We start from the raw sequence: 18144 nt of genomic DNA on the forward strand, positions 1-18144 counted from the left end.
TTTGTGTATATAAAACATACGTTTTTCTTCAAGAAGGTTAGAATGATTATCGATGTGCCAAGAAGCACATCATATCGCAATTTCTATCATGCATGCAATGCATAAATTTTGCACAAGAAACTTTTAAATTAACTAGTATCCCAATGCAATAAAGCATATATCCATTTCCAGTAAATTCCCACTTAACTTCTACTTCTTTTATATGCATTCTTTCTTTCCATAAATGCAATATTAACTTCTATTTCTTTAATATGCATTCTATTTTCCAAAGATGCAATATTTACTTCTATTTCTTTAATATGCATTCTCTTTTCCAAAAATGCAATATTTACTTCTATTCCTTAATATGCCAAGAATGCAATATTTACTTCTATTTATTTAATATGCATTCTCTTTTCCAAGAATGCAATATTTACTTCTATTTCTTTAATATGCATTCTCTTTTCCAAAAATGCAATAACTATTATTTGAATATGTATTCTCCTTACCCAAAATAGCTATTTCTATGAGCAAAATAACATATACTTATCTCTTTAGTTGACCAAAGAAATCCAAATCATGCGTTCCAAACATTCCAGGAGGAAGTTGAGCGTGAAGCATCAAAAGTCATGCGTTCCAAACATTCCAGGAGGAAATTGAGCGTGAAGCATCAAAAGTCATGCGTTCCAAACATTCTAGGAGGAAATTTGAGCGTGAAACATCCAAAAATGATCTACGTGAGAGGGATTTTTATAGAATACGTCTTTCCAGAAGTCACAGTAATTATGGAGCGCACAAGAGTTGCGGCGATGGCAGCCTTAACCTTACCTCCTCGCAGAAAGGCTTCCGCCCGGCTATGAGAACCCTCCAAAGCCCCCAACCGCTGCATGCCTCGCTTTTCTTTAAAAGGAGTTTCCGATGAAGCACTGTCACCACTACCCCAAAAAAGGAATGTTCTCCCCTTTCATAACATAGGAACTAGCATCTATACCCTTTCTGAACCGAAAGGCAATTTCGGTGGAAGTTTATCTCCCACACCGTTAACTCAATTAATTGGCTTCCTGAATTAATTGCTTGCGTTTCTTTTCTTGGTTTCAGGAATATCAAGAATTAGTTTTTTATAACTGATTCGTAATTTAAAATTATTTTTACACCAACTTATTACAATAGGGATGTTACAATGGTTTTCTCTTTAAAGTCCATATTTCTCCACTATATATAAATATAATTGTTCTCTTAACATTATTTCTTCAAAATTTTATGTTTGGATGATAAATTTATTTATAAACGTAAAATATAAACATTCATATAAAATAACTTAACTATGATAAATTTGAAATTGTAAACTAAATATTAAATTTATTTTTTTCAGAGAGAAAATCATCATGGATTATATTAAGAGAATATAAAGTTCTGATACATAACATGGCCGTCCCATCCTGGAACAAAGACAGATAGGTCTAATACTGCAGATTAATCAGGAAACTTCCACAAAAAAATAAGACTGTCCAGATAGCTTACAGATATATCTTCATTTAGAAACATTTTATAATACCATCCAAAAGCAGAGAGGAAGATCAAAAGAGAAAAGTCATCCACAAAAACCAAAAAAGAAACGATAGAGGTCAAATAGACAGAAACCATGGCTGGAGATTAACCAGCAGGGTCGAGGAAAGCGAAAATGTGAACCAGGACAGAGGCAAGGGGCACCCTGGAATCTTGAAAGATATGAGCATTCCTCCATTTCCACAAAAACCAGCATGTGAGGATGAATACTGATCGCCAAGCTGGTCGCTGTTCGCTCCACCATTTGAAGCCCTCCTGTACAGATGAGAAAACCCGGTGAGGAAAACCATGAGATAATGACAGATCATACCAGATTTGTGAAGTTGCAGCACACTGAAAGAACATGTGGGCATTTGTTTCAGCCGCAAGACAACACATTGGACATCTGCCCGGACCCTGCCATCCCTTCCTTTGAAGGACCTCCCATGTGAGGTTCCTGTTAGAAAAGACCAACCATGAAAATAAAATCATCTTGAGCGGACACGACGCTTTCCATAATTTGGGAGGAAAGATGGGAGCGGAGAGCGGCGGAAGGCCAGATGAAAAAGCTGCATATAGGTCCTTGACACGAATAGGCTGTGTAGAATTCTGCATAGACCATACCAGCGCATCCTTTGAGCCCGATTGCTTGATACCTTTGCCTGCAAGATTATTGACAGCCGAACACCAAATGGGACGAAGAGAAAGAGGCAACGATAAATCATCCCCGTCCTTCCATACTGGAGAAGATGAGGACCAAGATTTAATCAGTTTGTTCCACGTAAAGTAGCCTTTTGAGTGGAAAAAGGAAATCAATCCGGGGGGAAGCAGCGATTCCAGACCATTCACTGTTGGATCAATGCCGAAATAGATGCTCGAGCCTGTAAAGATTCTCCATCTTAAATTTCCCATGAAGAAAAACTGAATCTTCCTGAAGCTTTGCCAGATGGCTGACCCTCTTTTAATGCCCAGAGATTTTCTTCTGTACCAGAAAACCATGCTCCTGCCTTTTAGATATTTTTGGTTGATGATATTGCTCCACTTGCCCTCACCATAGATGCCTCTATGAAGGGATTTGCAAAGGAGGGCTTTACCAAAAGACCTCATATGCATAAGGCCCCATCCGCCCACCTTCTTCGGCCTTGTGATGGAGTCCATCTTTACTAAATGGAACTTGGATTGATAAGATCTTCCACCCCATAAAAAATTGGCAGCTAAAGAGACCATTTTGCTAATATATTCAAAAAATATATTATTTTTTAATTTACAACTTCAAAAATAATACACATATAAAAATTTGTTATTAAAATTTTTGTTATTTTCTAAAATATATAATTTTTTAATTTATAACTGAAAAAATAATACACATAAATTTGTTATTGATATTTTTGTTTTCATGAAAATTTGTACAAAGATGATAGTGTGAAAAAAATGTGTAAAGAGTTGATAGCGTGAAAAATAAAAATAAAAAATACATTGTAGATGCATTTGTCCATAGATTACTAAATTCAAACATGCGGGGCCTAGGTAAAAGCAACCTCAGTCGCAGGCGGACATGACTTTAACCATTCAAAGTTAACTGACGTCGCGTTATTAAAAAAAATGAGACACTTCAGTTGAGTTTTAGTATAATGAGACACTTTTTATTGTTTTTCATTTTCCCTCATTGCAATTTGGGATGTTTAATGGTTTTGCAAAATACAAATGTATAAGAGGTTTTTAAAATATTCAATTCAATTTAGTGTAGTCGATTTAATTTAGTTATTTAATAATAAATTTACTATTTTTATTAAAACTTAGAGTTATTTTTATATTTAGATTTTTTTTCTAATTTTGATTAATTTTTATTTAAACAAGTTAGTTTAAAATTAAGATATTATAAGGGAAAAAATAAAAAATAAAATTATGTCTGATTTTTTGTAAATATTTCTTATAAGTAAATTTTGTATTTTATTTTTTGGGATTAAAAATATATGTATTATTATTTTCTTGGGATTAAGAATAGATGCAATATTATATTTGCTTCTATATTATAATATTTATTTATACTTGAAATAGTTATAAAGATATTTTATTTTTTATTTTTGAAATAGTTATAAGTAAAGATATTTAATAATTTGTTGTAAAGTTAATTTTAATTGATTTAATCTATTTTATTTATAACAAATAAATAAAATTTAGTTAACTAATTACTTTTTTAATGATTTAAATTATTTTCACATTTTAGATTAAATTATGCTAAGTGGGCACACACATAACTTTTAAGATGTGTGAAAATTTCTAAGGATAAGCATTTCATTTAATGGAAAATTGACATATTAAAGGGCACTTCATAATTTTGCAAAAAAATATCATTAGGCAACAACATAATTCTCTACAATTTATCTTTTTACTCCGTATCAAAATTCAGAGTGCTTCAATTGGATAAAATAAAAAACTTGAAATTTCATCACGAGCCCAAAATGTAACTCATCTTCATGCTTTCACCCTATCTTAAATCATGTCTCCATATTAACATATCATTGTTTTTTTAATGTGTACATGACCAATATATTTTATAAAAAATACATCAATAACTTAAATTCCTCCATATATCTTATGCTACTTAATAATATAATAAATGATTAATTCTTTTATTGAATTAAATTATAATTATTTTGGATTTTTTTTTTAAATAAAAATATACTAGAGATTATTCTTCCTTTATATATAATATTTTTAAAATGTACATTACTAATAATAAAAATTTAATATCAACTCTAAATAAAATATTATAATAACATAAAAAAATTGAAAAAAAAATTATGATACATTTTAATATGAAATCGTATTATCAAAAGAAATTTTAATTCCTCTCCCATAAACAAAGGGTCATATATATCATATTATAATAATATAAAATATTTGGAAAAAAAATATGATATATTTTAATATGAAATTTAAAGATAATATATTATATAAAGAAAATTTTAATTTCTCTCTCATAAACAAAAAGTCTTATATACTAATTTGATTTGTTTAATCGTAATTTTAAAATTAAATAATAATAATATATTTAAACTTAAAATTAAACTAAATTATATTGATTTAAATTTAATTTGAAATTAAACTAAATTTACACAAATTTAAATTTTAAAATAAAATTCCAAAAAAAAAACCAACTTAAAAAAACAAAACAAAAGAACTTAAAAAAACAAAAAAACAAAACAAAACAAAAAACTTCCGTGTGTATCTTGCATTCTTCCTTCATAAAACTCTAATTTTCTCACAACTATATTTTTTTAATGAAACTCTCTTCTTCTCAAAACGAACTTAAAAATTTATATATATATATATATAATTTTATTATAGAGTTCAGGCTTCTGTGATCCATATCAAGTTTGTGAGAGATTTTTTGGCGAAAATCACTTGGAATACTGTGAAATACCATTTATCGACGCGTTTCGAACCAACAAGTGTGGTTCATCACACAAGTTGGTTCGAAACGCGTCGACAAATAGTATTCCATGTGATTTTCGCGGAAAAATCTCTCGCAAAATTATAATTTTCTTTGCTTCAGTGTCCCTCCAAACATGTTCACCGTTTATATGCCACCCCCTTGGGCAAAGGCTCTATGTTTATTGTACACAAGATATTTGCTATAAAATGTGATTGTTGAACTTTTTCATAGCTTTGGGTTTATTCTCATCCAGAGGTTTAAGGAGTCGAGCAGCGGACGTAAGCACGAACGTCATGGAGGTTTGGTTAATGTGACAGAGTGGCCCCAACTTCCAATCCAAGTACATTTTCAAAACTGAGAGCATGCTTGCGTCATGTCCATGACGTTACTTACTGCAAAATGAGAACTTTTTCCCCGCCTGCTTTGAAAAATCCTCCGTTTTAATAAATATCGATTGGACAAACCGTCCTCAGGGAAAGCGAAAGGGAAAGCAAAGCGTTCAACCTGCTAACCATCTTGCAACGCCTTCGTTTTGATGTGAACGTAGGGGCCTCGTCAAGATCTGTAGGGTTCTGCACATTTGGTTGCAGCTTTTCCATTGGTACCCTGCAAAACTGTGATATACGTACTGCATCTCCATTGGAGTGTTCAATAATTAAGGAATGTAGGGATCAAGGCGTTCTTTTCAATACAAGTAGAACAAAAAACAATGTTGGGCCCATGGAGTTTTGGATTTATTAATTTATTTGTTTTGGAAGGGGCTAAGTTATTATCATTTAGTTTTTTTCCGGGCAAATAGTTATTATCATTTAGTTGTCAGACAACTTTGAAATAATTAGTCAGTTAATCCTCCCAGGTTCAGAAGGGCAGCCTTTCGCTTTTTCTTTATACTTACAAAAACTCTTAACCAAATAAAAACCGTTTTAAAAAATATTCCACCGTTTATTATTGTGAGGGTGACTCTAATTACATTTTCAATACTGTTCGGCCAATGTGAGAGAGTGGCTCTATCTCCATTTTCAATAGTGCTCAGCGAAATTTAATGAAATTTAAAGCTTGCGTCATCTTCATGACGTTAGTTATGGCAAAATGAAAGCTTTTTCCAGCGGTGAAGCACGAGACAAATGGTCCTTCCCTCTGCCTGGTTTGAAAATCCTCTGTTTTAATAAAAATTGATTGGACAAACAGGGGAAGTGACTCGCACGGCCATGTGCATTCATACCCTACGGTCCCATATTTTTCGTATTGATATGCTCAATTTTCTCTGCGGTCCCCTGCGTTGATATGCTCAATTTTCTCTCGAACAAACTGTTGTCTCACCGAATCCATTCGTTCTATATAAACGTTGTTTCTTATCAAGTTTTCCAGAGTTGTTGCTAAACAATGAGAATCTTTCGTTATTTACCTTCTGAGATTTCGTAGATATCAGTGTTACTTTCAGTTGTGCGATTGAAGTTTGAGTAAGCATTTATATTGGATCCATGTCCTCCAGCAATGGACAAAAGCGAATGTTCGAGTTGGAGCCAAGTGCTTCAGCTCAACATTGGCCTTCAGAAAGTGAAACAGATAAAGTGGAGGCCAAGAGCCAACGCCAGCGGACCGGATTAGAGAGTTCTGGAGACGATTTCAAAGAATTTGTGGGTGTGTTAGATAGAATTCACTATATGAAAACCAGGCACGCGGACTGGGATTTTTCGAACTCTAAATCCATGTCAGCTGAAGACTTGGGTGTTAAAGTTCTGAAAACTAAATCGCCATGGATACCCTCCTTCGAATGGGAGGACTTCTGTAAATGTGGAGGTAAGCATACAACATCTGCACAAAAGGATATATACAGTCTTCACAGGAAGGAGAATGAGAGCAGCAGTTGTGAAGAAAAGGGAAAGCAAAGTATTAAACCTGCTAACCATCTTGCAACACCTTCTTTTTCAAGGGATGCATATGATAATCGCCCCGCTGAAACTTTCGATCTGAACGTAGAGGCTTCGTTCTGATCTGCAGGGTTTTCCACATTTGCTTGCAGTTTGTCCATTGGGGCCTGCACAGCTGCACCAGTGATGTACGCTGACAAGGATGTTGTATATGACGTACTTTATGTCCATTGCAGGCTTCAATAATTAATGAATGTATGTAGGGATCCAGGCCTTCTGTTTGATCCAGGTAGGACTAAAAATGTATGTAGGGATCCAGGCCTTCTGTTTGATCCAGGTAGGACTAAAAAGCAATGTTTGGCCGATATTCTAGCAAACCTGTAACAACTTGGTGGTTTGGCTTACAAATACATTAAGTCTTCCATTTTTCTAAACACCTTTTAATAAATAAATATATATTTAGGTTAGTTTTGTATAAGTTACACAAGTCTGTAGTAGATGGTATTATAAATACAAATATTTCTTTTTCTTTATTTTGAATTTTAAAGTATATACATTTTTTTATTTTTCTACAGTTTTTATTACTTTAATCATTTTTAAAATAAGTTATACCTTACAATAATACAGCTCATATTTACAATTTAAAAAAATTTATGTTAAAACTCTTGTACTTGCATTAAGTCAATTTATTTTTTTCTTAGGTTAAAACCTTTTATTTGCATTATAATTTCGAGGATATAATAAAGGAATTTTATAGTTAAGATAATCAATGCAAACATTAATTGAGGCATATTCATTTTATTTTAGATGAAATTACCATATTAATGTGAGAAAATCTTAATTTTCACAATATCATATTAATGTAAAAATATCAAATTTCACATATCATTACAAGATGTTACATTGAAGATGGAATCAAGAACACTAGAAGACATACAATATATTTCAAAAGTAAATTTTCAAGAAAGTAAAAAAGTGCTACAAAATATGCAAAGAGAAGTTGACAAGATCACTACTAACAAAAATGAAGAACAAACGATGTTGCATTCTAGACGATGAACATCCCAAGTGAGGGTTTTGTAACCAAATCAACAACATCGTCACCTAAAGTGAATCAGAATATTTCCACACACATGATAAGGGAAAGACAAACCAAAAGTCTTCCTTATCTACACCCAAATCACAAGAACATACATCTCAGTGAATCTACGAGTTTGTATCACTCAGAATAGAAAAAAAAAATAAGTTATGTTTCAAAGAAAACTGAGGTCTGCTCCATTCATTCTTACAATAACAATTCATTACAAGTTTCTGGTCACCGCAGGATTCCACAGAAGGTTGATCTAGGATGCTTTGATCCCTTCTCGATGTGACAATTTTGTTTGTCACTCAGAGGATCATATCATCTTGTATCAACAAAGAGGACAATTCCGAGACAAGAAGACACTCAAAGCAGAAAAAAAGATCAAGTCTTTTCATCAATAAGCTTTGAGGACAAAGCTTTTTTGAAGAGGAAGACAATGTTATGAATATAATTTATGTAAAAGTAATAAATATAGATAATAACTAATAAACATAATAATATATAAATAAATAATAATTAGTTAAACAAACAGGCATGTCTAAGAAGACATGACCATTCATAAAGGGACACATGCTTGGTATATAAGCAGGCCCCTCGCTCTCAATTGTAAATCATTCTCATTCATTTATATATATATATATATATATATATATATATATATATATATATTCTTGTATCTCAATGGAGATCTACATATTCCAAGTCTTATGGAGTATTTAACTTGAAGAACAAATTTTGTTCGTTCCAAACCCCCTCCTATTGCAACATAGTTATTGGACCCCATAAGCATGTCAAAAGAAGTGTTGGTTCTTCTCAAGGAAGCAAAGTTATGGAGGAAAGCTCAGTGTTGGGTGCATAATGACAAGCTCAATTGAATGGGGGATGCCTTCTAAAGGCCTCAACAAACTCAAAGTTTGTCATACCCAATAATAAACTAGAGAAATCAAGGAAAATCTTGAAATATCATACCTTGATTTCCAAATTCATGGGCATCTAACTCCAATAATAAGACACTGTGAAGTCCATTCAATTAAAATGGTGACCAAAAGTGTCAGTGGAGCTGAGATTGAGGGCCAAAGGTTTTTTTTACGGTTATCTTTTCAAATCTAGAAGATCGAAAGAGGGTTTTTGAAAATGGTCCATATTTCATGAAAAATGTCGGGTCCTTTATGAGATTTTGGGAGGAGTTTTATAACCCAAAATAGCAGTTTATGGTAGCCCTGGAATGGATGCAATTGTTCTCCCTTCCCGAATATTTCTAGGAACTAGACATTTTCAAGGGCATTGGTAACACTACTGGAAACTTTATGAAAATATCATAGATTACTAAGAAGCAAAGACATGCATCATATGCCCCTATCTATATTTATATGAACATCTATAAACCCCTCCCTGAATCAATAGATATAGAGCACCACAACGAGATCTGGACATAGTCACTAGATAATGAGCACATGTCCTTCAAATGAAAATGATGTCATGGGTATGGAAACTTGATAAAAGACTGCATGTTAACCCGAAGGGAAAATTAGAGGAAGAAGGTGCCAGGGCTAGAGGACAAATTTCAAGAGGTGGTTAATAAGAAAAGTAGACCCTCTCATAATCAATCAATGTAGCCAGCGCAAGAGAAATCAAAAGATAAGTACCATGCTAAACTTGGAGACAATCCATTTGCAATTCTTGAGTATTTTGAGAACCTTGTTGCAATGGTGGAGGCAAAAGAGAAAATGGGTGAACAACCAATGGACGTGGAGGTTCATGGCAATAATTGGATAGAAAAACCTATCCCCAAATGAAAACCCACGAGAGGTCCCTAGCATAATTCAAATATCAAAGAACTACTTGCCACTACCAACAATATCATGGAGGTGAACGATCAATAGGATCATCTGAGTATAGATGAACAAACAATGGTCGAATTCCTTTGAACATGGGCTAGAGCGGAGCGGAGGCCCTAGAGATACCTCTAGAGAAATTGCAACATTTCCTCCATTTGTACAGGAAATGGCGACAAAACAATGTACATTTGGAAGGGGATTCAAGGAGCACAAACATTGGAAAGGAGGGGACTTGATCGTTGCATTGACCTAAAGAACAAGAAATGAATGAGCGGAGAAGGAAAGGAAGAAAAACTACCACAAAGATGCTTAAAGAAGCCAATGATTTTTACTAAATTCGGGGTAGATTAATAGGATCTCGGAGTATTTTCTCCAGACAAATATTGTTCCTTAATAAAACTTGTCTCTTGGAATATTCAACGCCTAAATAGTAAAGGAAAGCAGAGGTACATGAAGTCTACTAATAGAGAAGGAAAAACCGAAGAGAGTAATCTTACAAGAAACAAAAGTTTCTAGTATGAAGTTAGCATAGATCATGGATAAATACTGGATAGGTAGCGATTTAATGGAAATTGACGCATGAGGTAGCATGGGAGGCTTAGAAGTGGTATGGGATCCCTTAGTGGTGACCTTCTAAAACTGGGTAGCTTACCCTGATATCCTCTTGGGGCACTTACGTTGCACAAGGGAAGGAGAAATGGTTTGTTTAACGAAAATATATGACCCCTCAATACTTGATAGAAAAGATGGCTTCTTGAATGACTTGTGGAATATGAGAAGGATTAATAAAGATGAGTGTTGGATCTTAGGAGACAACTTTAATATAATTCATATCTTGGAAGAGAAGAAAGGGGGATGGGGAGAACATAATCGACATTAGTGCTCTTCCAAGAAGTAATCCAAGATCTAAAGCTTGCAAATGTGGAAACGGTAATGGAATTCACACTTGGAATAACTGCCATGGAGGTTGACACCAAGTGTCTTTCTGTCTTGACTAATTCCTTCTTTCAAGCATGGAGGCCACCACTATGCCAGGATTGGGGTCAGATCACTAGCCAATTGACTGAAACAATATTTTGGATCCATCAGTTATGGATCCAAGGATGAAGGTATAATGTCTGGGGAATGAAGGGACAAGAGTTGTGGTAGGGTCTAAGGTTGTCTATGAGGGGTCAAGGAATAAGGTTATGGGTTGAGAGAATTTGGTAACTATGATGAAGGGTGCCAAACATCGGGGTAAATGGTGCAAAAGTTCTTATGGAAAAGAATAAGGCCATATGTATTAGAAGTTAGGGAAGGAACAGGGCCCTAGGGAAGAGGGTATAGGGACACAGTTGATGAGACCCTAAGGAAGGGATTATGGCCTCAGCATGAAGGTGGTCAAATTAGGGACAACAACTCAATCGAAGAAGGAATTAGTGGCCTAAGGATAGATGGGGATGTAAGTAGAGGTAGGGTCTAAAGAGTGGATGGGGTTGAGGATAGAGAATTACTTCAACTAAGTCTTGGCTTACCCCCTTGACCATATCAAGGCCTCGATACCTACACCTAATGATAAAAAAATTATGGTGGCACTAACATCTTTCTTAGAGGCCAACGATACCCTTAGGAGGAAATGTGTAGTGCTTCAAGGCATTGTTCACAACTATAGATACTTATGCACAAAGGGATATATTAATCAAGTAGAGTTGGTGCCTAAGTGTAGATGGGGATAGGGTATGAGAAAAGGCAAGGAGAAAAAGGTAGAGGGGATAATAATTTGATGGGTTGTAGGGGAAAGGGGGATCTAGAAGTGGATGGGGTGGGATGAAAGTGGAAAGGTGGAAGGATATGACACCAAGAGAGGTGGGCATGAAAGGGTGGGTTAGTGGAAAAAATTGGGATAAGGTGAGAATAGGTAGATCATTTCTAGGGACCTAAGACACATAACTTCTACTCAAAACATATAGTGGCACTAACGTCTATACTAATAAGCTAATGAAACCATCAAGAGGTCATGTGTGGTCTTTCAAGGCATCCTTCTTGATCTTAAATAGCTAGAATATTCCTTTAGGGCTTAACATTCATGTCTAGCCATGTTAAAGGTCCAAGACTCATACCTAGTGCTAAAAATACTAGTGGTATCTATATACCAGTTTAGAGGAAAATAATTCCCTTGTTAGGTCATTTGTGGCCATTCAGAGTGTTGTTCCTGTCCCTATAATCTTGTAAGCTTCTTTTTGGGGTTTAACCCTTAAGTTTATTCCTTTGGCCATATATAAGTTCTAGGGACCCATACTTAATTTTCAAAAAATCATAATGCTAACTATCCCCATAGAGAGACCCGTGATATGTTTCAAAGGTTGTTTGTGGTGGGACAACCTGTTATTGATGTCCCTAGATACCTTCAAGTTTTCTTTGGCACATTATTGCTAAACCTACCTTTTGAATGCTTAATGAAAATGTGCCCATGCATTCCTAGAATGTGCACACAATTCAGGATGTGTGTGCTCTTTACATTTCATTTTTTTTTCAAGTGGGAGCAATAACATATGTGCTTGTTGATTGTGTTGTGTTGGATTTAGGTTTGGAGTAACAAACTTGGTGGTTTGGCCCGCAAATACATTAAAACCTCCAACTTTTTAAATACCTCTCAATAAATTTATTTTATATGTTATTTTTGTATAAGCTACGCAAGTCTATCATAGATGAAATTACAAACACATTAGAGTCAACTACGCAAATTACAAACACATAAGTTTCTAGTTACTCCCTTTTGTACTATAACTCTTGTACAAATTATATATCAATCATTGTATATTAGAAGCTAATTACTAACTCTATTATTGTATTATATTATATTATTTAGTTTAATATGTAATTTTAGATGCATTAACATTCAAAATTGATGCTTCAGTGATTATGTGATCAATTTTTAGCTCAAAAATGAAAGTGCCTAGAAATTCTAGAAACTAGTGCCAAGTCGAATTTCACATCATTTTGAATCTAACGAAATTCATTTCACCTCAATCTGACACCGTATGCTCCAAATATTGTGTTCTAATCATTTTCCCAAACATGTAAAATTTGGGTAGATCTATTGACTGGGAATTTGACTGGGTTGACTGCACTATTGAGTCAGCAGGGTGACCATATAGGTACGAGGCAACTAGAAGGAGACAAGTGGCATCATCTGATTCGATGGTAGTTGTGTGCATTTGATTGGTTGTGGCATATTTTATTTGGACCAATGATTGGGTGCCACGTGGCACCCCAGGGTCAACTAAAATTTTGGCATGGGTTGGCCAAAGGCTTGACTGGGATTCAAATCCGTGACCTTTATTCCAATAACAGAGCGCTCTACCAATACACTACATGGTGATTCTTATTAACATATGGGTAAAACCCATATATAAAGATTAATATCGCACCCACCATGCCCCATGAGACGACGGGAGCGACGACCAAGGTGCTTGGGGCTTATCCCCAGCCCATGGTCATCACCCCTTTCATATAACCAAACACGGAAGGAAAAGAGTGCTCAGAGGTAAGCGCTAGTGGATGGGAGCCAACCCTAGGGTCATATGCCATTGCACATGACCACACGCCAGAATTTTAGGGCCCAATGGGAAGGTTAAGTAGTTAATGCAACCCTTGGACCCGTGGTGCCCATAAGAACATGACCCCGTGTTTAGGGGCTTAACCAATGGGGGCGGGCGTTAAGGCCCAACCCTCAACCCCATGTGGCCTATATGCCATGATTTTCAGAGTTAAGGAGTCATTGGGAAAATTAATGATCATACAAAATACATCGCATGGAGGGCGGAATTGTCGCTTCATTAGTGAAAAATAGGGCGAATATGTAGCATAGTTAGACTGTTGGTCGAATTTGTAGGATAGTTAACAATCAAATTCATATGGAGTTTTGGAGAGCCATAAATTTTGGAGTTTTGGGTCAAATTGAGCTCAGAAATAGTTCACTTGTGGGTTTTTAGATATTCTGAATCCATTGGTGACCTCTAATTTCTAGTTTAAGCACATATAAGTAGCCATTTTTTAGTGTTGAGAGTAAGAGTGTATGGATCAATCATGGTTTCGAAGCAGTTTTGGAAGGTGCTTGAGCATGGAGATTACCTTGTAGGGGTATTCTCACCTTCAAAAGTCTACTGCAGCAACTGTAACTTGCAGGGTTCAACTCAAGTTCACTTTTATCATTATGTTATGTTGAGGGAATTTTTGTTATGTGCTTCAATGTGGAGTTGAAGTGCTCACATGCTCATTTTAGCTCATTTCAGTTGGAGTATGACATATTTATAGGAGATGCTTTGAGTTGATGTTGTTTGGGAGAGTTCTTTTTAGAAGGAAATTACCTTGTACGGGTAATAGCCACTTGTTTATCATCAGCTAACTGTTTATGTACTCCAATATTTCTACTAAATATATGGGTGGTCTAGCTATGTTGGCAAGCCCGAATCTGTAGCCCAAGAGGGGTGAACTTCGTCAACAAATATTTTGTTATCTCTTCATTATGACTGTATGAGTTATGTGGTGTTATGTTGCTTATGTTAAGTTACATGTGAAGACTAATTCATGAATTGAAGAGACATTGGAAAAACATGTTTGCTCGATACCCATGTTACCTTGCAAAGCATCAACATGGTCCTATTTTTGTTTTTATTTGATTCTTGAAAAGAGGAAGAAATCACCTACTCCATTATGAGATGTAGGTTGGTATTAGAGCACTAGTCAACCAGGTTGCTAGAATGGACAACAAAAAGAATTTCCAAGAGCTAGAGGTGCAGAATTAGGCTCTTCGTATGGAGAACATAGAATTGAGAAGGATGTTAGAGATGGATAAAAGGAGAAGGGGCACATGTGACTTTAGTTACAACATGAGTTTGAAGAGAAAGTTGTAGAAAGTTCTACTCCTGTACTAGCAAGAGAAACCTCCAGAATGAAGCCAATATGTGGTCATGGTTCAAATAGTGGTTTTGGACCATATGTGGAAGATGATGCATGTGCATTTTGAAAACATATTCAAGAAGCACACCATATGCTAGTGGATAAGAGTGGGTGTATAGGGTCATCTACAAGTTGGCCATCATCATCATCATCAAATGTTGAAAAGATGAATGACAAGTTTAAGGAGGTAATTAGCATTTCAAGTACCATTCCTTTTGTTTATGTGCATAACACTTCTTTTGTGGTGTTTGAGAAACATACTAAAGGCATAGGTATGAATTTGTTTTCCAAGATGGGTTATGAAGGTGGATGCCTCAACATAAATGGCCAAGGTATTACCAATCTAATTATGGTTGAGGAGAGACCAAAGTATCAGGGATTGGGATATGAAGGAAGGGAGTTTGGAGAATGCTCCAAACGACTTGAGGCACATCAATCATCTGAGGATGAGATGTCACCACCTTGTGACAATGTCCATTCATCTCCCAACTGAGATGAATGCTTGAAGGGACCTTGCATGGCATCGTCCACTCCACTCCATCAAAGCTGCAACGCTAGAGACAGGTATAACTCTCATGGGTGTTTTCCAATGCATGGAAATTTTGAATACTTGTGGAATAAGTACCCTTGTACTTTTTGTGATGCATTTGTCCATTGCGCGACTGTATGTGAGCAACATATGATAATGGTTAAAAGAATGAATCAAATTATAGGCACCAAGCATAATGACTCTCCTTCACATAAGAGAACTTCTATGTCAACAAATAAGAGGAAGTTCTTCTATACTCATTGCAAGATGCATGGGCATGGCACTAAATGATGTTGGAAGTTACATCCAGAGCTTTGTTTAAAGAAGGGAAAAATATTGTACAACATAATGAAAGAGGTGGCAAATAAAACTCACATTAGTCCTAAGAAACCTTCAAGGAAAAGATGATGCAAGAGGAGAACCCATAAGGCTAGGAGAGGCAAAGTTTTGGTAGACTTGTTGTAAAGTTGCTTTGTAAATTTTATAATTACTTGTTGTTGTTTACCTGTTTAGTATTTTTACAAAGTGAACAATCATTATCACAATGTTCAACAAGTAGATGTTTTTCATTGATGTATGTATTGGCTTATTTATAGTCCACATGTTTAAGGAATTTTGTGAATGTACAAGATTGTCGTCCAAATTTGTCTACAAATTTGTTGTGCATTCACTAATACAAGTATTGGATATGAAACTTGTGTCAATAGAATATTAATTTTCAAGGTAGTACAAGATGACTATGTTTTGTAGGCAAGACCAATTATATCATGGAAACTTTTGTAGCAGTGTACTTTTGATGTACAAGCTCAACTTCAAGACATTAAAGAAAGTGTATGTTGTTTCTAAATTCGAAGATGGAATCAATTTTGTCTTCAACATTTTAACTTCAAGATGAAGTGTTTTTGAGTCGTGTAAAGATGATATTAAAGAGAATGTTTAGATTCCACTCATCAGTACTTTATTCCTGCATCAACAATAAGAATGTTGGCTCAATGTTTAATAGGATGGTAGGTCTTCACGAAGAAGAAAGGTGAAGTGCGTTGAATGGGGATTGAAAGGAACCAATTGAAAAGTATGCATTTTGGATTGAGTTTTTGGGTGTTTTTGGGTTCCAGCCTCTTTATAATGACTAGGGAAGTAAACTTTTGGAGCCCAAAAGTTCCTAGTGGGGAGGTGTGATCAGGTGACCAATTTTTAACTCAAAAACAAAAGTGCCCAGAAAGTCTTGAAAGCAGTACCAAGTTGAATTTCTCGTCATTTTGAATCCAACAACATTCATTTCACCTCAATCTGACACCATATGTTCCACATATCACATTCTGATCATTTTCCCAAATAGGTAAAATTTGGGTAGATCTGTTGACTAGGCAGCTAACAGGGTTGGTTGTACTGCTGAGTCAGCAAGGTGACCATATGGGTACTAGCCAACCAAAAGGAGACAAGTGTCATCATCTGGTTCATTGGTAGCTGGGTGCATTTTATTGGTTGTGGCATATTTTATTTGGACCAATGATTGGGTGCCACGTGGCCTAGTCAAGGGTTGCCACATGGTGCCCCGGGGTCAACTAAAATTTTGGCATGGGTCGGCTAAAGGCCCGACCGGAATTTGTACCTGTGACCTCTATTCCAACAACGAAGTGCTCTACCAATACACTACATAGTGATTCTTATTAACATATGGATAAAAACCATATATAAAGAATAATGTCGCACCCATTTGGAGGGAGGGGTTGGGGCTAAGCCCCTGGCTCCCAATCACCACACCCCATGAGACCATGGGAGTAGCAAACAAGGGGCTTGGGGCTTAGCCCCAACCCATGGTTATCACCCGTCACATATAACTAGACACAGAAGGAAAAGAGTGCTCAAAGATAAGCGTTAGTGGATGGGGTTCAGCCCAGGGTCATATTTCACCGCACACAACCACACACTAGAATTTTGGGGCCCGACAAGAAGGGTGGGTGGTTAGCCCAACCCTTGGACCCGTGGTGCGAGTAATACCACAACTCTATATTTTGGGGCTTAACCGGTGGGAGCGGGCATTAAGGCCTAACCATCAACCCCATGTGGCCTATATGATCACAATTTTCAGAGTTAAGGGGTTATTGGGAAAATTAATGATCCTACAAAATGCACCAATAGAGGGTAGAATTGTCACTTCATTAGCAAAAAATTGAGCTAATTTGTAGGACAGTTAGAGTGTTGATCCAATTTGTAGGACAGTTAATAGCCAAATTCATATGGAGCTTTGGAGAGCCATAACTCTGAAGTTTTAGGCAAAATTGAGCTAAAAAAGAGTCCACTTAGGGGTTTTTGGATATTTGGAATCCATTGGTGACCTATAATTTTTTATTTGAGCACATATAAGTAGTATTTTTGTAGGTTTGAGACTAAGGGTGTATGGACCAATCATGGTTTGGAAGCAGTTATGGAAGGTGTTTGAGCATGGAGATTATCTTGTAGGGGTATTCTCACCTTCAAAAGTCTACAAAAGCAGTTGTAACTTGCAGGGTTTAGCTCAGGTTCACTTTCCTCATTATGTTATGTTGAGGGAAGTTTTGTTATGTGCTTCAATGTGGATCTGAAGTGCTCACATGCTCATTTTAGATCATTTCAGTTCGAGTATGACATCTTTGTAGGAGATGATTTGAGTTGATGTTGTTTGTAAGAGTTATTTGTAGGATAACATTACTTTGTAGGGGTAATAACCACTTGTTTATCATAAAATAAATGTTTATGTACTCCAATTTTCTACTGAATATATGGATGGTCTAGCTATGTTGGTAGGTTCAGAGATGTAGCCCAGGAGGGGTGAACTTCATCAACAAATATTTTGTTATCTCTTCATTATGCCTGCATGAGTTATGTGTTGTTATGTGTTTTTATGTTGCTTATATTATGTTACATGTGAATATTAA

At 35.6% G+C, this 18144-nt stretch overlaps 2 protein-coding genes across 2 annotated transcripts; one reads left to right on the forward strand and one right to left on the reverse strand.

Annotated features, from left to right (window-relative positions):
• Nucleotides 1–1632: 1632 nt before the first annotated feature.
• LOC149213859 (uncharacterized) lies at nucleotides 1633–2682 on the reverse strand. Its single transcript, XM_089389186.1, has one exon. It carries the CDS (start codon nucleotides 2680–2682, stop codon nucleotides 1633–1635), a length of 1050 nt encoding a protein of 349 aa, XP_089245312.1.
• A 3674-nt stretch (nucleotides 2683–6356) lies between these two features.
• On the forward strand, nucleotides 6357–7113 carry LOC149213860 (uncharacterized). The gene has a single exon (XM_089390817.1). It carries the CDS (start codon nucleotides 6445–6447, stop codon nucleotides 6955–6957), a length of 513 nt encoding a protein of 170 aa, XP_089246943.1. The 5' UTR covers nucleotides 6357–6444; the 3' UTR covers nucleotides 6958–7113.
• The last annotated feature ends 11031 nt before the right edge of the window (nucleotides 7114–18144 follow it).

The sequence above is a fragment of the Pinus tabuliformis genome, chromosome 1_1, assembly GCF_031772625.1.
Source record: "Pinus tabuliformis cultivar Carrire ecotype Pingquan chromosome 1_1, CPIR1, whole genome shotgun sequence".
NCBI classification, from domain to species: domain Eukaryota; kingdom Viridiplantae; phylum Streptophyta; class Pinopsida; order Pinales; family Pinaceae; genus Pinus; species Pinus tabuliformis.